Source organism: Atta cephalotes (genome assembly GCF_000143395.1).
Source record: "Atta cephalotes unplaced genomic scaffold scaffold00095, whole genome shotgun sequence".
Lineage (NCBI taxonomy): Eukaryota > Metazoa > Arthropoda > Insecta > Hymenoptera > Formicidae > Atta > Atta cephalotes.
This window is the reverse complement of record NW_012130159.1, coordinates 1-22340: the sequence shown is the minus strand read 5'-3', so window position 1 is coordinate 22340 and position 22340 is coordinate 1. Positions and strand designations below refer to the sequence as shown.

Sequence of the window (22340 nt, the reverse complement as noted above, 5' to 3'; positions counted from 1 at the left end):
AAAGTAAGGAACGGTACGGAACGTAAGACTACTCTCGATATATATATATATATATATATATATATATATATATATATATATAATTTCGAATAATTATATATATATATATTATATATTATATAAAACTATTCAAAGAGTTTTTGTGTACATAGAATTCTGATAAAATGTTTAAATATTAAGGACCTGTAATCTAGTATAAATATTATGTTACAATGATTCATTGAAAAGCAGGTTTCTTTCCTTCACTAAAACTACCGTGCATATCTTTTATATCACAAGATTAATTTTGTAGAATATTTGTATCGTATATTTCTACATCGCCGTCGATCATTAAACGATTTTATCTATATTAAAAAACCATTGCTCCCTTATATATCATGAATATGAATGTAAATTATTCATCATGTTAATTTACTTGTAAGTATTTGTTGAAAATACATAAATTTCGAAAGTGTGCGCTTTTATATCTCAACCTATATGTATCGTTTATCAAAGTACATGCTTTCTGATAGGTTGAAATCTATTAAGGCCGTGGCACACAAAAAACTTATTACTTATGTCTTACTTCATAAGTAATAAGGAGATCAATATGTTGGATTGCTTATGTATGATCGGACTCTGCTGTGATAATTCCTTTACTGCTTATGTTTTATTGCTTTTTTTGTATACCACGGCCCTTAAAGTGAAATCACATGGTGCGGAAAAGGACTGCGGAATAGAGAATGCGTCATTGGTTACAATCGAATGACAGAGGAATGCTCGAGTTGGTTGATTCTTACATTCTGATCCGGTTTAAACCCTCGGTGGAAACTAGGCCACTGAGAAAAAGAGTGCTAGTGCAGTCTAATGGAACAGAAAACAGACCAATAGTATCTCTAGACCAAGCATTGTCAAAAATTTGAGCAATGGAGGTAGTCCTCATTTTAAAAAGAATGAAGAATGGAGAACTTAAATTGACAGAGAAAAAAAGTTTTGCAATCGTTTTATGATTCTCTGCTGAGATAGGACCATTCCTCTTGCTCTAAAAGCATAATCAATTAGCGTTGGAAGAAAATTTCCAACAGTTGCAGAATAAACGTTCTGCTGAACGCAGTCAATGTTCATTTCCGGAAGTGATATACATATAGCGGGAGATGATTGGCTGTTGTGCGACGCATTGCGCTGTTGCGCATCTCACGTTTCGCCTAATATTATTCCATATTATTCTTCCGGTTGATGAGACTGCATTGAACTGTTGTCGGTGAGTGTGACGGATATCAATCGTGTGGAATCTAGCTAAAATGAAAAGAAACGAATCGATATTTTACGTAAATGAAAATCCATCAAGTCATTATTTATGCATCCTGACCTTATTTTCCGCGCATATGGAAAGTCGATCGATTTTGGCAGTATTATCGGATATAACCTGACATCACGTTGCAAAGCGACTTCCATTTGACTTTTGTGTATATATAAACCGTTATTAAAATCAATATCGCACGCATTAGTTTTGCGAACAAATTTAAAGTCGATATTATAATAACTATTTTGTATTTTTCGTTACAGAGTTTACGAGGATGAAGTACAATCGTCTGGTATCTTCCTCGCGCAGGAAGAATAGAAAGAGGCACTTCACAGCACCTTCTCACATTAGACGACGACTCATGTCCGCGCCACTATCCAAGGAATTACGACAAAAGTACAATGTACGATCGATGCCGATCCGCAAAGATGACGAAGTACAGGTGAGTCTCCATTGTTGCTCCGAAAATCTGTTTACTTCTCTCTGATTTTACAATGAGTCGATAATTGGTAGTCTTAGGCCCAAATCAACTTGATTAGAGATTAGAAAGTTAAGAACTTTGATTGATGAAGTGAGGCTTAAAATTCTTCATCTGTCTTTTTTTCAACTTTAAAATGAGAGAAATTTAAGTCTTGCTTAAAGTAACTTTGACGCTAGGCCTTAGGTTAGTATTCATGGGCCGTTTTTATTTTAAGACTATCATAAATAATGTCTTAAGACGCTAATATACATATGGCTCTCTGATTGATGACATCTTAAAACTGTACTTAAGACAATCGTGTCATAAGAATAAATATAAGAATCGATTACAAATACTTAGAAGCTGATCAACTTTATCAATTCACTGATTTTGATTTCAATCCTAATTCACCAACTATTCTTCAGATTCATTTCCCCATTCATTATAGGAACAGTGTCTCTCTCATGTTGTATATTTAAAATTACTGTGCTCCCGATAGTATATACTAAGATACTGTATACCAAGATATTTAAATATTAGTATTTAAGTATTGTATACATTAAGTATACATTAGGTATACATTAAGTATGTAAACATATATGTTTTAATTATATAAATATTGCAATGTGTGTATACATGCATAGCAAGCTTAGTATACAAGCATAACTTACATAATATATAAACATAATGTGTATAGAATGTAGGGTTGCTCTATCTTTATGATAAAAATTTTGGAAAATGCTTATATCTTGAAAGAATTTTTTTAGGAATTAAACCAGTGCTATTCAAGATATATAATTCTATATTCCATTATATAATTCTTAGTGACAATTTGTTATCCTTATGTTGTCATTGTAGTTTTTTTTACATATATATCTATATAACAATATGTAGTGAATTGTCGTTAAAGAAGAGTTACAGAATTGACCATTTACTTGATAATGTTGATATTTATATTTATTACCTTCCTTTTTCTATCTCCATTAAGCCCCTAATTTACAATGGGTATAATACATTTTAATCTTTTGCTCTAAGCTTTAAATTTTATAGTCGAAATCTGACCAGCTTGCTTAAAACTTAAGGATTACGATTTGAGGCAGCGCTGAAAATACTTTTTGCTACTGAAAATATTTTTGTTAGAAAATACATCGTAGTTTAGAATTTGAAGCAAAAGGCTAAGGACTTATTACACTTATAAATCAGGGTTAAAGAAAAGGAAAACAATAGACAGAGCAATTGCCAATATATATTAAGTCAATGCTTACTAATGTAAATCTTGGATACTTTGAGTGAATGAAATCCAAGCATATATTATATATATGTGATATTTTTTAAAGGTAGTACGTGGCCACTACAAGGGTCAACAAGTAGGAAAAGTCGTTCAAGTGTACAGGAAAAAGTTCGTGATATATATTGAACGAATTCAACGTGAAAAGGCAAACAGTGCTAATGTATACGTTGGCATTGATCCTTCCAAGGTAAGAATAGTATGATATATTACAGAACAGGATCTTTCGTTGCTTTTATATTCGTGATGAACTATTCCAAATCCATTCACATAGAATTAGATAAATAGCTTGACTTTGAAACTGTGTGCAGGGTTTTCCTGCATATTTGTTAAAGAGTTTTGCTTAGTCTAATTAATGCAGAAAGGTTGGCTCTGATCATATTGTTGCACATTTCTTTTGTCCTCACAAATTTCGTCATATTAAAATTTAACTTATATATTATTGTTTCAGACGGTTATTGTTAAGTTAAAAATGGACAAAGACCGTAAAAAAATTATTGATAGGCGAAGCAAGGGCAGGCTGGCTGCGTTGGGTAAGGACAAGGGCAAATACACAGAGGATGTAACGGCCGCCATGGAAACGTCATAATTTTGATATATTTTTGTGTGTCACAATAAAAAATATGAAAAACGAAAACTTTCATATTTATCTCTTTACATTCATAAATAATTCCTTATGTTCAATACTAAAAACAGCACCTTAAATTATATTCCAAGAGCTAAAATTACTTGAATAAAAATAGAAGCTTATTACATAGATTTGGAATTTGCATTATGTTACATGATAAAAGATTTATAGAATAACCTGTTCTGCGCGTTCCAACGTTTCAAAATGAACGTAGTAATACTGTTTACTGCCTCGAAACAGCGAGCGCTCGTAGTATATGTAAGAACAAATTGATTATATCCAGATAGATATTAATCGTTGCCAAGATATATTCCTCGGGCGAGAGAGTGTGCATTATAAGTTGCGTGTCAAAAACTATGAACAAGCAGAACAATAGTGCACCTCCGATGCTTATCACCAATTCCAGTGTGGTGCTCTGAATAAAGATTTGCATTAGACCTCCAAGTAAGAGGCACCAGAGTCCAATAAACAATCTGTAAAATAATGAGAAAAATGAATGATTGTAGAACTAAATATAAAAATAGACTTACATATTTTATTTACTAGATCGATAATAGCAATTTTTATATCTGCTGTATTTAGTATGACATAAAAATTATAAGATCTGTTCTTTATCACTGCATTTGACTACGTTAGAACTTCTTTTTCACTTTCATTAAATATTAAATGTACATCCATTTCATTTTAAGTACAAATTTGATATTTACAATGTATGCGAATATTCGTCTTTATTTAATACTTATACCCAATAAACAACAAAGATGAAATTATTTGAAGAACGTTATGAGCGCAAAGTGGCACATCAGAACGTAATGAAAAATAATTTGGCCAAGAAAGAGTCAGCCTCACCCGAATCCCAGAAATGAGAAATCTCGCTTGGTTTGGAAAGTGTAAGCTGTCAAGCCGAGTAAAACAGTTAATGTTATAAACAGAGCTTCCAAGACTACTGTGGTATCGTACATGGACACCACAACTCCGACAGTGTACGCCTGCACCAGCGTCTGCAATTTCCGAAACAAATTCTTATTAATATCACATACAACAAATAATAATCGTCTACTTTTTTGTACTTACAAATGCGCTTAGAAGAATCAGATTGGCAGGATGATCTTTCCTTTTTATCATCAGAGCAATTAAGATTGCCATTGTCAGGAAAAACGCTAAACCTATGGTCCATGCGCTAAATAACAAATTAATAACTAATTAATAACATAAATTATATTAAGAAGGCTACGAGCCAAAGTAATAAAATATAATATACGTAATAAAAACAAACATTTAATAAAAATAAAAATAAAAATACAAATATGCTTAATTAAACTAACGTTTCGACTTCGATCGAGTCATTCTCAAAGTTAAAAGAATAATATATAAAAACGGTTAATTATAAAATAAATTAAACAAGGACAACTACTTGTAGAAATTCGATAGAAAAGAAGAAATTTGGATATTCAAGCCTTTATTCTTAGAATTATCACTGAAGTATCCTGGATTTGCATCATGATTTGATATCAAAAAATATATTGAGTATAAATATATTATTGATAATGGCGCAAAATATAAAAATATTACTGATAATGCCATTACGTCCGCCAATAATTAATAAACCCCTAAATAAATAATTAATAAGAGATTAAACTGAATTCTATAAATATAAAAGTGAACTGTAAATTTTCGAAATATACAATAAATATAGTTAACAGCAAAAAAAAATTAGTAAATAGTATAAAGATTGAAATGATCAAAAAATAAAGATTGAAGATTTGTAAAATAAATTGTATAAATAATAGTAATATAAATCTGAATCGGTAATATATACTGTATATAAGTAAAATAGAATTCAATAAATATAAAGCATGAATAATAGTAATATAATAAGTCTGAATACAATAAAAGTAAAACATGTGAAATTTAAAACGTAGAGAAAAGTCGCCGATATTGACATAAGTCTCCTAAAATGACATCCTTTTATTTCTCAGAAACCAGCTATTGTACTTTATTAATACTAATAAAATCATAATTTGTTTAGCTAATTAAAGAAGTATAAACTTAAAATTCGTGTATTTGTGGTTTGTTTCTATACCAAATCAGCAAATTCTACAAATGCGAAAACAAAATTCTTACAATTTTTTTTTGCAAATTGCATAATTCAAATAATAGTAACTATATTATTGATAGTGTTACGTCATTTTAAATGTAATTTCCTAAATCAGTTTTATTTATATTATTTTTTCTTTTAATTTTTTCATAATATGATTTTAAATTTAAAATTGGAGTGCAGCGTATATGCCACCTGTAAAACAGATTATGAGTTAATTTAATTTTTATAATATTGCTTTATAGTGTCAAATAGCTTTATTGGAACTGAAGACAATCATGAAAAAACTCTTGAAAAACTCACGTTATATAATATTTGCGTCTTACAGAACAGCATAAAATAAATATGCATATAATTCAATAACAATGTTTTATAACGAAGTGAAAAGATTCTGGAATATCTTATTCATTCACTTGTAGGTACTTTATACAGATAATTCCTGTAAAAAAAAAAAGAATAGGAATACGTAGCATTATTGTCTACTGTGTCAGTTTTGGAGCCCATTTTGTTAGAATCTCATTTTTGTTTATCTTACGAAAAAATTAATTATTGCAAAATAACAAAGAGTATTATAAAAACTACTATATTATCTGATAGAAGATTTTTTTAGTTTGTATTTATGTATTTAAAGTTTTACTTTTACTTTTCGTTTAAGAAATATTGTCTAAAAACAAAGTGGTCGATATCAGCTTCTTCTATAACACTAATATCTTAAATTTGTAATTTGTGTTTGTGTAGTTCAATAATGAAATTGTGATGTCATATGATAAAAGTATGTCAAAAAAGTAAAATATAATATAATTAAAAAAAGCTGAAGTAGTACTGCGATAAAGACCACTGTTTATTATCAGCCAGAGAGTAATGAAAATAACAACCTGTAGGAAATGAACTAAGGAGATGAAGAGGATAAAAAAAGAAAAGGAAAAAGGAAAAGGAAACTAAGGGGGAAAGAGATTGTATGATAGGAAGATAGAATGAATATAGAAATAAAGGGTCTGAATATTCAAATTTCTTCTTTTTTATCATCGTTTCTCGCCATCATATTTCTAAAGTAGTTGTTCTTGTTTAATTTATTTATAATTAACCGTTTTTATATATTATTCTTTTAACTTTGAGAATGACCCGAGTCGAAATGTTAGTTTAATGCATATTTATATTTTTATTTTTACTTTTATTAAATGTTTGTTTTTATTACGAACATTATATTTTGTTACTTTGGCTCGTAGCCCTTCTTAACATAATTTATTTTATTTTCATTATTTGAGCCATATTATATCATGTATTCTAATTAATAACATTTCTATTAATAGTTAAGTTAATACATCAAATGCAATAAAGAAAACCAAGAATGGTCAAAGTTAGATGTTCCAAATAATTATATATACTTGTATTAAATTAATTTATTTCAGATATGATTGAGAGATCAAAAAACTTTCAATTTCAACATAATCATTGAGGTTCCACAACTCATGATTAACTCTTAACCAAGATTCAACTTATTCATTGTTTCTTTCCAATTCTAGAATAAATGAGAAACAAGTTGAACTTTGGTTAAAAGTAAACGTAAGTTAAAGTGAGTTGTAGAATTGGGCCTGAAACACTAATAATCCCCCTTAAATTAAAACAGATAGAAAGTAAAAAACTTATTGCAAAAAATATTACCTCAGTCAAGATTCGAACTTGAGACCTCTCAACTTTCGAGGAAGAGTGTCTTAGCCAGCTCGACACTGAGGCTTCGGAAATATTATTCGCAATAATTGTGATATGTATAAAGAGAACGCGTTGTATGGTTATTAGTTAATATGAATTAAATATACAAGAAGATGTCTTACTTATCTTGCACATATAACTTTACAGTTGAGCTGATCACAAATATTGAAGCTAATGCAACAGTCATCAAGATCTGAATACTCAACAAACCATAAACTTTCCGTAAGAAACCTAGATAAATTCAATTCATAATTAGAATGAGCATTAAATATGAAATTCATATATTTATTATAAATGAAACTAGTTGTGACATCATAAATATAATTTACAAGATATCTTAATGTTATGAATATTTTACAGTAACATATGTTATATATAATTTTGAATTTCTCCAATGTTACATTACCCATTCGTATCTTGATATCTGCATTATGCACATTATTCCTGTAAGCAAAGTCATCTTGTATGTCATGTTCGGATTGCTCCTTGCCACCCCGTTCAACATCCTCTTCCACCAACATCAAAGGAACAGCAGCCATTTTTGTTTTTCTGAGTAAACAATTTAGGAAATAGAATTGATAAATTGAAACCATAAAACATGTAAAAAACATTTTATCAGTCTTCATGAATAGTATAAACTTCAGTCGAAAAATTAATAATCCTATTTACATATAACTGGCATTATTTTATTTTTAAAAAACAATATTTGTATAAAAAGTAGTAATGACAACCATGTCAAAGATGTTCTCAAATGTCAGTCACACATATTAAACAATAGCAAAACAAACCTCAATTTTTTTTGAAGATTTTTATGGGCTGAATTTATGTTGCCAAGTTGAATTTATATAATATTTAGGTAAGAGAATTATCTGACATCATTATACGCAAAACAGATAAACGGATTGAATGGAAACGACGACACGGTTATCACAAAAATTGACGAGAAAAGATCGAAATAATCAATTCAGCGCCATCTAGAACAAAAAACTGGAAACTCAAGAAGTCTATCGCGTTGCTTGAAATCCCCAAAAAATTATGCACTTCATTACGAATATTCGAGTGAATCTGTGAATTCACTTTTATAATTTTCATCAAGGAGTTGATTGTATATCTTAAAATGAAGTGAAAATTACAAAAGAAAACAAATTCACAGATGTTAATCAATGAAATTATGAATATTCTAGTGAATTTGTTCACTTTTGTAATTTTCACTTCATTTCGAGATATACAATTATTTCGATATTCTGAATTGCACAATGGGGAATCTGGGGAATCTGGGGATCGATTCTGTAGCTTGAAACGAGATGAAAATTACAAAAGTGAGTGTATTTACTAGAATACTAATAATTTCATTGGTCAACATCTAGTAAATTTGTTCACTTTTGTAATTTTCACCTTTGAAAATACAGAATTGACCTCCTGAAGGTCTATTGAGCGCATTCAGCGAACTCAACAGTTCAGTCCGCTGAATGCAGCCATTGTGTATCTCGAAATGAGGTGAAAATTGAAAAAGTGAACAAATTGACCAGAATTTCATAAATTTAATTGGTCATTGTCTAATGAATTTGTTCACTTTTGTAATTTTCAAGCTACGCAATCGATTCTCTGAACATAGCCAAAGGAGATTTAAGGAGAATCGAAGCTTTTCTAGGGGAAGTTGGTAAAGGCATTTGGCAACATTGTATTCAATCAAAGCATGTTCAGAAACATCATCCGAGTCGATTGTTTTAGTGGTGTTGTCGAACGTAGCTGAAGTTGTCATTCTGTTATTTCGTATCATTCGGGACGAATTCATGATAAAAATTTTCGAAAAAACATACGGAACTAATTGCTTTACGACGAAAAACACCGGTAAACTTGACTCATTTAAAAAATAAAGATAATTGCAAGACATGGTAAATGTAACAAAGGGCATTTTGGTTGAATGGTATGTGTGTTTGTAGAAAAAATAATTTATTCAATTTATTGACAACCAGTTGCGTGAATCAACAATCAAATTCATTCTTTGTAGTCTAAGTCCTCGGGAATGTTAAATTGTTTATTAAGTTCTTGCTCTGAAATGCAAAATCTATTCTTGCACCAGCTTTGTATAGAAAAAATGTTGTCCGTCCATATATTAGTCCCATCTTTGTATTTCTAAACAAATATAACAAAAAAAGCAATAATTGTAGCGACATCAACAATGTAGCTTCCTTAATAATTTCATTGAAATTTAATATTATATATCATGCATACTGTGACAGAATAGATAGAAATGATACTCAAAAAGTCTTTTATTACTACAAAAAGAATAAGATGTTAATAATAAAATAAAGTTAAGAAATCTATTATATTTGATAAAATATATCTAATATATGTTATATATAAAACATATATTGAGTTTGATTGTACCTGTGCTTTTTTATCTATTTCTGCAATTGCTTCTGGATCGACACTATTGAATTTTGCAATTTGTTTCTTTATCTCTTGTTCTTCTTTCTTTAGCTGTTCTATTTCTTCCAATAGCTTTCTCTTTTCTTCTGTATCATCATTCTTCAGTTCCTGTATAATATATGAAATATTTTAAATGAACAAGAATAGAATTAAAATTTAACAAATTTAGGGGCCTTTTCTGTAACTCTTAACTGTATTGTTACAGTTACAATCATTAGGAATTACCAAACAGACCTCTAAATATGTACCTTCTCTTTCTGTATTTCTTCTTTCAGTTTCTCCAGTTTAAATTCTACTTCTACTAGCTTTTTGCTTGTATCAGCTATTCTGTATTCTGTTGTAGTAATATTTTCTCTGTAAAATATTATTTCTTGAATATCTCATTTTTTTTTCTTTATGGAATATATGTAGTTATACAATTGTCTTGCAATATTACCCTGGGAATCTCCAGAAATATGTGGAAGTACCAATTTTTTCAGATCGTACCAAACCATCGTCCACTAAAGCTTGTAACACATCTTTGACAGCTTGTACTACGATGTTCTTCTCCTTTGGCGCGATCTTTTCGAGTTCCTTCAGTGTGAAAAATTCTTTCTTCTCATAAAATATTTGCAACATTCTCATACGTTTCTCATCAAGAGAAACTCCTTTTCTTTTCGACATGGTATCTATATATATTTATAATAAAAAATATTAAACATTCGAACAAAATTGTATGTGTTTAGTGATGCAGCTATGAAACAATTTCTTCTACATTTGGACGAAACATCTGCACTAGGAAGAAAGTTCATAATTCAAGATCTGGATGAGAAACATCTATTCATATCTGCTGACATACTGGAAACTTTGCAAGCTAAAGTAGATGATTTAATGGATCAAATATCATTCCCATTGGCAGAGAAAGGTGTATAAAAAAAACAACAAAAGTTTTTTGAGGTGTATAATATTTTATAAACTTGAAAAATGTCTCGAGAATCCGGTAGAATAAAAGACGCGAGTCAAAAGAGGATTCTTGATGAGGCTGCACGTAAACGTAGGCAAAAAAAAGCACTGGAAGCATTGGAGCAAGACAATTTTCATGATGATCCACATGCAGACTTGGGTATATACCATAAAAATGTTTGTTTCTTTTCGAAACATCATGTGTTAGAAAATTTTTTTCTTGTTATAGTTATGAGCAAGAAAATACCAAAATTCCAAGAGACCCTGGACAATAGAAGTAACAGTAGAAAGAAGAAAACCCGTTCTGCAGAATATTACAAGCAACGTTTTCGCAAGACTTTTGCTCAGCTGGTTGAAGAAGATCTCAATGTAAATCCTAATCCACCAAATTACGCTAGTGCTCAAGCACCACCGTCTCGTTTACCTGAGAGACATTTCTGTGCAGTGTGTGGTTTCCCTAGTAATTATATATGCATACCTTGTGGCGCTAGATATTGTTGTGTTAAATGTTTAGGTACTCATCTTGACACAAGATGCATGAAGTGGACGGTTTAAGAATTTTGATTTTATTCATATTCACTTTCCAAAGTTTTTAATTAAAATAAAAAATGCATCTCAAAATCTGTTTTACTTTAAATATATTATGCTTTAATAAAGTATGTAAAAACAATCATAAAAAAAAGCCCAATAAATTCTTTAATAGCGTTTTCTCTTGGCTGCACTATCGCCCACTAGTGCAACACTTGAACAGTATAGCATGTTTCCGTGGTTGGTGGTAGGCGAATTCATTCAGTGTAATGCCACGTGTTTCCGTGGCTATAATGTAGTGCAAATTTTATGCACGAAGTTTTGTTACACGATTTCAAAGAGTTAGTTAAAAATTTGAAAATGGAAGTCAATCGGCAGCAAAATTAAATACGATAGCATGAAGTAGTGTACACCATGGTGTACGTACACTTGTGTAGTGCAGCACTGATGCAGTACTTACACGCAACTGATATAGCGCGAGGTTACACTTAGTATCTCAAGAGAAAACTATAAGTGTTAATAGTATATCAAAAAATTTCAGCAGAAAATTAATTAACTATAATTAAGTAACACATTGTATCTGTGATGTTTGCATTAAGCTTGTGTTTTGCTAATAGAATCTGCAAAAATAAGTAAATGTTTACTTAATTCTCAAATTTGAATGATTGAATATAGACCTTTGTATAAAGCATAAGAAAATTAAAGCGGGGAGCACAGAGTCTTGCATAACGCATAACACATAAGGCACAAGAAATTTAACCAATCAGAATTCTTTACTTTATGGAAAAGAAGGAATTTAATTGGTACATTTTCTTATGCATTGTATATATTTTGTATTATGCGAAAGTCTGTGCTCCCCGTTTAATCAATTCAAATTTTTTACTTCATGGAAGGGAAAATAAAAGATTTCAATTGGTTCATTTTCTTATGTATAATGCTGATTCTACAATGAGTCGGTAGTTGGAAGTTTTAGTCTTAATCGAAGTTGGTCAATCAGTCTTAGTCGTATAAGTTGGCTATTGGTCAACTTCACCGATAAGATTTAGGACTACTGATTACCGATTCATTGTAGAACTAGTGTAATGCATTATGCGTTATGCATGACATTGCTCTCGCCTTTAAAATTGACGTTTGTAAAGGTTAGAAAATTTGTTATGCTAACCTTACAAAGTGTGCCTTGCCGGAGACACAAATGACGCGTGTGATCATAGAACTTATACTAACGGAGGGGGAATACGGATGTTGAGCTGTTAGCAAGATTGAGTGACAGAAGATGTATTTCTGTCCTCTTCTATCCTCTTTTGGCACATGCACAGAAAGAAGAAAAGTTACTGAGCAGGACAGAAATATATATCTTAAGTTTGTTCCGACCAATTAAAAGAAAGAATTTTACAAACTGACCAATTAAAAAACACTTCAAAGCGTTTGTAGCATCGCGTTGACCGTATCTTCAGACTAGTATATAAATGATATATATATAAATATGATATCTAGAACACATGAAATATGATATCTAGATTATAAGAACTGTACTGAACACATAAATTTTAAAGCCAATTATAATCGAAAATTGTAAAAAATATAGTCAGTTGGACGATCTCGCAGTGATTATGAGCCGGTCCTACCAACTCCGATTAACTTAATCGATGGTTTTATGGAACTGACATTGGAATCGCATTTGCTGTTCAGATATCAATCATGAAACTTTATCTCTAGAATGAAAAGTGAAAATTTTAACCATTGAAGTTAATGGAGAAATTTTTCACTTTTTATTCTAGGAAAAAAGTTTTATGATTGATATCTAGCAGAATTAATGAATAATTGATGGCCTTCATAATCCGTCTTGCAAATGCCATTTTTAATACTTTTTCTAATACTTTTTAGTACTTTTGCGACATAAGATCAGAATCAGACTATGCATTTAAGATTGAGAAATTAAAATTTAACCAATCAAAACAATAGGAATTAAAATTCTTTTGTTTTCTCATTGGTTAAATTTCAATCTTCAATCTAATTTTCAATGCGTAGTTTGATTCCGGCTTAAGTCGATCGCGCTTCTCTGATAAATCTATGACTCTAGAGCCGGTTCATAGTCAGATCTTATATTCAAGACCATCTTAAGTCAGTCTTAAGAAGTCACGAAACAATTAGAAGGCCATATTAACAGCTTAAGACAATCTAGAAATAAAGTCGAACTACCGCTCTTAGGATATTAAAAGTATTAAAAGTTGAATTTTAATAAACGAAATTAAAAATTCAAACAAATTAATTTTTTTTTATTATTAATTTTGTCTTATATCTTATAAAATTACAAAGTTATGTTTCTTTATACAAATTTTCAGCTCGTTTTTATCAAACATAATTATTACCCGGGAAAAAGTATTTTATATATAATTATATAAAATTATATATAATTTTATATATTTGTATATAAATGAACCTATTTTATATACATATAATTATATATAAATATATATAAGACGATAAGTCTGTGATATAGAGATATATATATGTACTGAACAAGAGTATATTACATCAGAGTGGATATAACTAAGAGAGAAAAGTGGATAAAGTGAAAAGAAATAAAATGAAATAATGTAGGAAAAGAACCGTTTTTCTATTAAAAAAAAAAAAAAAAAAATTAATAAATATCTTCATCTTCATCAAGATATCTTCATCAAGATGTAATTTCAAAATTTTCTGGAGGTCATTCAGAAGAGTATTCTTAACAAAGTCAAAGTTATAGGAGGATGGAGGTGCTTCCTTTAAAATGAATAATTAAAATGAATATATCAAGTATGAATAATTCAACTTTTTTAATTTTAGCTGATTCTTGTTATTCAATAAAAAAATTATTAACAAATATTCATTACTCTTATATAAAACGATACAACATATATTTTCGTGGATAATTACAAATCTATATGGAGCCTTGCTTTATATTAAATTGTATTATATAATATAATTTATATTATATTGAAATGTATGCATAGATGCAGTGCTTTCTTCTGAACACTAAAAAACTACATAGATTTGAGTTGAGTAGGAGTCGTTTGCCTATGTGACGTGTTTAACATTGCGATTGATAAACCACTCACAGCTTATCACAGTGAAAAAGGCACTGATCGCCGTGAATAGCTGTGTTCAATTGCAATATTGTCAAATATATTGAACTTGACTCTCTCATTTAACATATTTGTTAGCGTATTTCTTTTTTCAATGCCTTCTTCTTTACCTGGAGTAAAAGTTTCAATGTCATCTTTCATCGTAGGATTATTGTCTTTTTCAGCAATTACAATATTATCTAAAAAATCTCCATGTAAAATGCAAATATTGTGCAGCACACAACACGCAATAATATATTCAGGTATGAGATCTGTCCGCTTCATATACAACTTATCTTCAAGACTACGAAAACGTCCTTTCAGGTAACTGATGGCTTCTTTAATCATTACATGAGCCGAACATAAACGTTCATTAAAATTAATTTGTGCTTCTGACATATCATTATCGTTGTTATCATAAGGTACCATTATATATTTTTGCAGAGCATACCCAGCATCTCCTATTAGATGACTATCATGTGGAAAAAATTTTTCTGTGTACATAGATGGGATGTCACTTAGCCAGAATACACACATATTATTCATAGATCCCGGTTGTTCTGCATAGCAATGGATGAATTTTAAGGTAGAATCACATACAGCCTATAACAGATATAAAAATATTTAAACATTTATCAATCTTATAAAAGTTTTATCATAATTATTTCTTATGTTACTTATTACATTAAACGTATATAACTTACTTGCAAATGTATTGAGTAATGACCGTTTTGATTTACATAATTTTCTGCATGTTCCTTTGGTTTCTGTATACGTATGTGTGTACCATCTATGGCACCAAGTACTTTTGGAAACTTATGTTTGTATTGAACATCCGTCCATGTTTGTTGTGCTTCTTCTATATTAGGCCATTTGATAAATTTATCTGCTAAAGAATATATCGCTGCACAGACTTTTCTATGAGCACGCCAAGCAGTTGCTCGTCCAATATTAAATCGATGACAAACAGATCTATTAAAAGAAAAAAAGTGTGTGTGTGTGTGTGTGTGTGTGTGTGTGTGTGTGTGTGTGTGTATATATATATATATATATATATATATTTTCGAACCTTGTTGTGCATGCATATACATTATCATTATGTATCCAATATGCATCACTTGCAGGCTTTTGCCATGTACCATTATAAAAATTGTAAATTGAACCTGTGTATGCGTTTAAATTTATTTTATCTCCAGCTTCAGGCTGTTCAAATTCATTACTTCGATCAAATATGATACGATTAATTATTTTTTTCTCGAAAAGAAGCTTAATTCCAGTACCAAACTCTAAATACGCATTTATGAACATCCTTCTTTTCAAAATAAAAATAGCTTCGATAAAGTTTTATTTAGTTTAGACAATTGTATTACATCATTTAAGTTATATTACTTGTAACTTCATTGCTAATATTTTTGCAAATATATTGTCTTCTGACCATATAGACATCATATTGAAATTTATTAAAAAATCTTTGCAGTATGTAAATAGTTCATTTCTTGAATGAAATATAAAAATAGGCAAATCCACGTATAACAAATGTTTACAATGTTTTTCTAGAAGCCATAAAAATTTTTATTTTATTGTTTCTTGGATAAAAATTTTCTTCATTTGTAACAGAATACAAGGTTTGATCTTCAAATAAGTAATAATTGCATATAAATCTGAATCTGCGAACACAATCATTTCTATGGTGTAATCTGTAGAAATTAAAAAAAATCTTAATTATGGAATTAAGAAAATGTTTTTTAATTGCAATATGTTAATGTTTTAAATATTATGTTTACTTGAAATTAGTGGCATACATTCATCTATACATGTCAGAATAGAATTATCGCTAAAAAATATATAAATGTTTATAAAATAGACATAATATTTAACATAAAAAGTTAAAACCTTTAACATAAAAAATATGAATTAATATATTTATATTAATATTAATATTAATATAATTAATATATTTATTAATAAATAATTTAATAGTACAAATTAATTTAATAATATAAGTATTTTTATTTTAATATAAGTATTTTTATAATTACATAATAGCTTTTTTCAAAAATGATGGAATTTCGTGATCTTCACATATAATAAACATTAAGTATATTATATTGAAATTATCAATACTGAATATATCCTCTAAAAATAGGAAAAAAAATATTTCTATATAAATAATTCAATGTTTCATTGTCATAAGTTGTTTTATAAAAATAATATGAAGAATAAACAAATTCAATATATCAATATATGCGTATATGTATATGTGTCTCTCTCATAATTATACAATCACTAGAATATTATCATAAGTATCGAACTCACTATCAAACATCATTTTTATTCCATTAGTATATAAATGATCAAGAAGAGTAGTTACAATATCCACATAATTACAAACAGATTTGAAAATAGACAAATTCTTTTCTATTACAGAAGCTGTTTGAAAATATCTATAAATGCGAAAAAAATATATATATATAGAAAAAATATATATATAGAAACAGCTTTACATTTTTACATTATTCTTAATTTAGATTTCAGAGATAAATATTTATGTACTTACCTATCTGAAAAGTTATTATAATTCTTAAATTTCAGATTTTCGTGTAAAGTGGATATCTTGTTCAGTGCTTCCTAACAATACACATAAAAATTAATACGAAGCATTACATACGATATAAATTATACAATTAAACTCATCAATATTCTATTTCTAATATACAATTTCTCACACACAATATATTATTCATATTTATATTCACCTGCTTGTTAATTTTATCATATATTAAGATTTTGTAATGTCGATTTATTTATTATTATAGCGTTTATTCGCTCACACATTCTCTTGATTAGTCAATTTCCAGCGATATTAAAGAAGAAGTATATGTATCTTGCTATCTTTGAAAACAAGTGAAGATGATTTTGTGTAAAGAGAAAACGTTTTAATTTGAAGCAACCAACTGCCAATCAGAAGCGCTCTATAGATAATCTTTCCATATATTACATTGCTAATAACACTGAAGATCAAACAAATAAATATTATGTGATCTAAATAGTATCTATAGCGTACGTATCTAAACAGTACGAATAATAATGTTCAAAATTATATAAAAATCTTATGTCTAGATAACAAGTATCTCCGATGAAAATTTTTCTTAAAATTCTTTATATAATTTTTTAGAAAATTTCTTAAATTTTTTATACAAAATGGAACATTTTTTAAAAGTAATGAGAATGTTTACATCTTTTATAAAATTTTCTATTTATAGATGTGGTATTTTTATGGTTCTTCACTATTTTATCTACATTAAATTATATCTACATTCTTTCTGAATACGAAATGACATAAAGATTAAGAAACGTCTAACCTTAAACTGATTTTTTATTACATATTATTCTTTATTTTCTCATATCATTATTTTATCACTGAAAATGATATTACAGAGATAAAAGTTTGACTTTATTATTAATGTATATATTCATAAAATTAATTTATCCTAACATGATGATCAACTCATCTTATAAGTTCTTAATTTTTAATCTGTTGAATCTTTAAATTATTATTATTAATAATTTCTTCTTGCTTAATGTGAAAACAAAAATTATATTAGAAATAACAAATTATATAATTAGAAATATGGTTTTGTACAATTCTATTAATTAAGTTAATCAATATTTGATCATAAACTAGATTGCAAAGTAAATTAAATATTGGAAGGAGACAGCGTTCACTTAGCGCTTTAATCATATCATTTTTGTTGTTTATTAAATGTTAAATAAATGATATTAAATTGATTATTTGTTACATTAATTTGCAATCGTAACAAATCGATCGGTTTTTTAACAAATATCATATTTGCCCTTGATTTGTTCCTATAACAAAATTATTTTTCTCAGTGCACGCAACCATCAAATGATAAGGAAAAAAATGAAAATTATGATAAGACTGACAATAAAAGGACAAACAACATGGGCAACGATCGTTAAACTCGCGGTTTTTCGGGGGTCAAGGCACGTTAAAAACATAGTGAATTACACGCGCTGACGCGTATATTTAGAGAGTACCGCCCCCACGTCGTTGCGTGCAGTGAAAAGTCGGCCAATGACACACACATACATACACACAGGGCGGACGCGCAGCACGTGACGTCACGGTAGCGTCAATTAGGCGTCGCGTGGCCGAACGGCGCCACGCGTCATTTGTCAGCGTCGTCCCCGAGAGAAGGAGATGGCACGCACGATGTCGCCAACGCGATGTGCCGTGCACACACGTCTACGCAACGTCGAAACTCTCCACTTCTTCCTACGCGATCCGCCCTATCCTCTCTTCCTCTTCTCCTCGCTGCTCTTGGGAAACGAGCGATCGGTTCCGGGACCACTTTGGACCATCGACTTCCTCCATCGAGAACGATCTCGGCGTGCCGCACGACCGCTTTTGAGATCGCGTGCACGCTGACGACGAGGGACAAGATCGCACATCGCGCGTAAATTAAGAACGTAAGAATGCATCCCCATACGATTGAGATACCCCAAATACCCCAAAATGAATAGCTCACTATCTTCTGCTATTTTTTTTCGCTGTATTTAGATATCTATACATAGCCGTTCGATCGAACCGTTCATGCTTATACAACTTTATTATGCTCACTTCCACCAATATAAATTAATTTTAGTCTTGTGAATCAACTTATTCTTCATCTTTTTCTAATTCTTAAAACTAGAAATAGACGAAGAATAAACCGAGATTGAACCGAGATTAAAGTTAATCTGCATTGATTGAAATGGACATGTAGACTGATATTTATAAGTCTTATTCAAGACCGTCTTAAGTACAGTCTTAAAAAAATCACGAATCAATCAGAGGGCGTCTTAGCGTCTTAAGACATTATTTAAAACAGCGTTAAAATAAGAACGGACTATGAATACCGACAAATAGATTAGACATGTGTACGAACACACGTGTACGATGATTTATGTACAGAACGTTTCCTAAAGATCATAAAAATGCAATGTGGACTTCTGAATTATTTCTTTTACAGGTAGAACATAAAACGCGTTGTTTAACAAAGCTATTGCTTAAGACATTGAGAATACGAAAAATATGTCAGAAAATGAATTTTGATCTTATTCACAAGTGAGACTGATTTATCTACTGATTACGACGAAGAGATTTAAACTATTCGAAACAGCGCGAGCATTTTGATTCCTACGGCGATTATGTGTAAGAACGTTCACCAATACCATCATCCGACACCGCAATGTCTGGCACAATGCCGAGCTGATTGGAAGTCACGTGTCGGCGGCAATGAATTCGTATGTTGGGGTCACGTGTCTCGCTCGGTGAGTTTCCGAGGAGTACGGCATTGCCAAAAGTCAGACGCGTTACGCGGCTGTCCTTCCCTCCACCACCCTCCTATCCCAAAAGCCACTCTATCCTGGTTTCTAGAACGAAATCATTTCGGCATTGCTCTTTTCGAAAAACATGTTATACCGCAATATACCGAGATGTGAACTAAGTATTTTTCATTTTCACACGTTCATTAGAAAAATATAAATTTAGCGAATTAAATAAAATCTATTCGGATTCGTATTCGGATTTTTTATTGAAAGAATTCGTCACTCAACTACATTATGATGATCTTGATCAAGCTATATTAATTAATTTGCATGACTTTACACGATTGTTCCATCGAAAGGATGTCCATTCGCAAAACAAATTACAAAAGAAGAAAATGTAAAGAGAGAAATGAGATGAATTTAAATTTTCTTTAGTTAGTGAAATAGAGTACGAAACTTATTAATTATTCGAAACGTAAATATCTCTTTTAAAAGACGAGCAGGTTCAGATATATAATTCAATACAAAAAAATCTCGCCGATTGTGGCACTCGATAGTTATCATTCGTAATTCATCACGAATGTTTATTAACAATATGAACGTCAGTAATAAATAAATGATTATAACGTTTATTTGTTTTGATATGATAATGAAATAAACATTCTATCGTTCGATAACTGATATATTTATTTCATTTATGTTAAACATGTTTGTTAAAATAGAATTGAATAATTGACTTCAAGGTGGCGGACTAAAGTGGAACAATGTGATGATTACATTTTGTATTAAATTCAATTAATAAATATAAATTTCGTTTTGTGAAATCTTTTATTACTTAATCAAACCTGATATAATCTCGTAATATATGATCTCGTAGATCCTTGAATCAAGAACAAACAAAATGCATTAATATTAATCACTGTCTTTTTCTATCGTATTTCCTCGTATCATTATTAAAAATTTGATACAAAATCTTTAATTTTTGTAATGCGTCATTCTGTTTGATGTTACTAACGATTACTATCTCCAGCAAGAAAGAGATCGGCAAAAATGGAACGAAGGGTGGAAGAGTAAGAGTGAAGAAAGGGGTCGCGAAGGGCGGTAATGAATTAATTGCCTTGCGCTAGCGCGTGGCCGGATGTACGACCGATCGTCCTCGGCTTCCGGTCCCAGCGATTCTTTCCTTTTCCTCCTCTTTCGAGGTTTTCGTGGTTCCGATCAAAAGCCGCAATGATAGAGAAGGGACGCGTAGGTTTAACGTCTTGTCCATTCTCCCGGAAAATATTTATCGTATCCGCGTGCAACATGATCGACGCACAAAGGGTAGTAAAACTGCCTTTCGTCAAATTCTCCGGTCTTTCCTTCCGGAAAACTACTAGTGAGAGTAATTCTTTACAAGTATGAGTACCGATTGTACGCACAAAGCGTCTTTACTTAATCAATGCTGCACATTATGGATGTATTTCAGAAATAATTCTGCAATTTAGTTTTTTCACTTGTTAAATAAGGAAAAAGAGATAAGAGAGAGAGTAGGAAGAACTAATTAATGCCGAAACTTTTGCTAAAAATAGAAGTCAGTTATTCGTTTGAAACATTGCACAGAAAAGCAGGAAGCGTGCCGCAGATTTATTGACCATCACACACGTCCGCGCGGTGAACGGGAGAGATGATATAGCTTGTTCCGCGCTTATCGTTAGTACAATCTCTTATCGGATGCACGCTTGCGCGGGGGTGGACTCGACTCATGTCGAGGGTAGGCGGAGTACAGTACGGTTGGTGCATGCCATATGGCCAGAAAGGACAGCTGTTGATCGGATCGCGTGCTCATCATCTCTACTAAAGCCAGCTCATGCTTACTGTTTCTACTTGATTTGCAGATGGCATGATTATTTATGCGGCTGTGCGAGAGAGAGAGAGAGAGAGAGAGAGAGAGCGTCTTAAACGTCGATGAAAATCTGAGATAACGAACAGTTAAGTTTCAAATCGACAGTTTCTAGCCAGCCGATTTAGAACTCCAACCACATCGTGAAATTTCGTGACTGCAAATGTAAATCTTTTTCCAAAATACTCATGGAAAATCATTTTTTGAATAAATACTTTTTTGAATACCTTTTTTATAATATCTTATAGTTCGAAATTTTCGAAATATAAATAATTTGTTTAAATTAATTACAATCTTGTATGTTTAATAGTTAAGTAAGTTAATAGTAGATTTTTAAATCAAAATATACATCTGCTGTTTCTTTACTTTAGTTAATATTAAATAATGATTACATAAACGTTTTCAAATTTACTTACTTAAGTATATGTAGGTACATTTTAAGTTTCGTTTAGAGCTTACTCTCTCTCTTTCTTTTTCTTTCTCTCTTCACTTCTTTCCTTACTTTTCCTTCCTTCGAAAGTTTCAAAAACCCGAAGAGATAGGCTGTTCCGTGTTTAACGAAAATATTAACAGTTGTATAGTGTCGATAAAGCAGATAACGTAAAGTCGTGTGCGCCGGAGTTAATAAAAATAAAAACTGGATCGAAAAAGAAT

At 30.4% G+C, this 22340-nt stretch overlaps 6 protein-coding genes across 6 annotated transcripts; 3 read left to right on the top strand and 3 right to left on the bottom strand.

Moving 5' to 3' along the window:
• Nucleotides 1–1205: 1205 nt before the first annotated feature.
• LOC105624910 (60S ribosomal protein L26) lies at nt 1206–3667 on the top strand. Its single transcript, XM_012206252.1, has 4 exons — nt 1206–1240; nt 1546–1724; nt 3080–3220; nt 3482–3667. Exons 2-4 carry the CDS (start codon nt 1557–1559, stop codon nt 3617–3619), a joined length of 447 nt encoding a protein of 148 aa, XP_012061642.1. The 5' UTR covers nt 1206–1240; nt 1546–1556; the 3' UTR covers nt 3620–3667.
• Nucleotides 3608–8411, bottom strand: LOC105624911 (protein lifeguard 4-like). Its single transcript, XM_012206253.1, has 6 exons — nt 8255–8411; nt 7873–8015; nt 7589–7697; nt 4733–4838; nt 4508–4659; nt 3608–4131 (listed from the first exon to the last, which is right to left on the bottom strand). Exons 2-6 carry the CDS (start codon nt 8003–8005, stop codon nt 3882–3884), a joined length of 750 nt encoding a protein of 249 aa, XP_012061643.1. The 5' UTR covers nt 8006–8015; nt 8255–8411; the 3' UTR covers nt 3608–3881.
• Nucleotides 8412–9358: 947 nt separating this feature from the next.
• LOC105624909 (general transcription factor IIH subunit 5) lies at nt 9359–10811 on the top strand. Its single transcript, XM_012206251.1, has 2 exons — nt 9359–9393; nt 10625–10811. Exons 1-2 carry the CDS (start codon nt 9359–9361, stop codon nt 10809–10811), a joined length of 222 nt encoding a protein of 73 aa, XP_012061641.1.
• On the bottom strand, nt 9465–10562 carry LOC105624908 (meiotic nuclear division protein 1 homolog). Its single transcript, XM_012206250.1, has 4 exons — nt 10336–10562; nt 10148–10253; nt 9858–10007; nt 9465–9602 (listed from the first exon to the last, which is right to left on the bottom strand). Exons 1-4 carry the CDS (start codon nt 10560–10562, stop codon nt 9465–9467), a joined length of 621 nt encoding a protein of 206 aa, XP_012061640.1.
• Nucleotides 10812–10862: 51 nt separating the features above from the next.
• On the top strand, nt 10863–11396 carry LOC105624907 (zinc finger HIT domain-containing protein 1). The gene is made up of 2 exons (XM_012206248.1): nt 10863–11001; nt 11071–11396. The coding sequence occupies exons 1-2, from the start codon at nt 10863–10865 to the stop codon at nt 11394–11396; spliced, it is 465 nt and encodes a 154-aa protein (XP_012061638.1).
• Nucleotides 11397–14473: 3077 nt separating this feature from the next.
• LOC105624927 (putative nuclease HARBI1) lies at nt 14474–15445 on the bottom strand (the record flags this gene model as incomplete). The annotated part of the gene is made up of 2 exons (XM_012206268.1): nt 14474–15076; nt 15178–15445. Coding segments are annotated over 2 exons (871 nt in total), but the record flags the coding sequence as incomplete, so codon positions are not given.
• Between the last annotated feature and the right edge of the window lie 6895 nt (nt 15446–22340).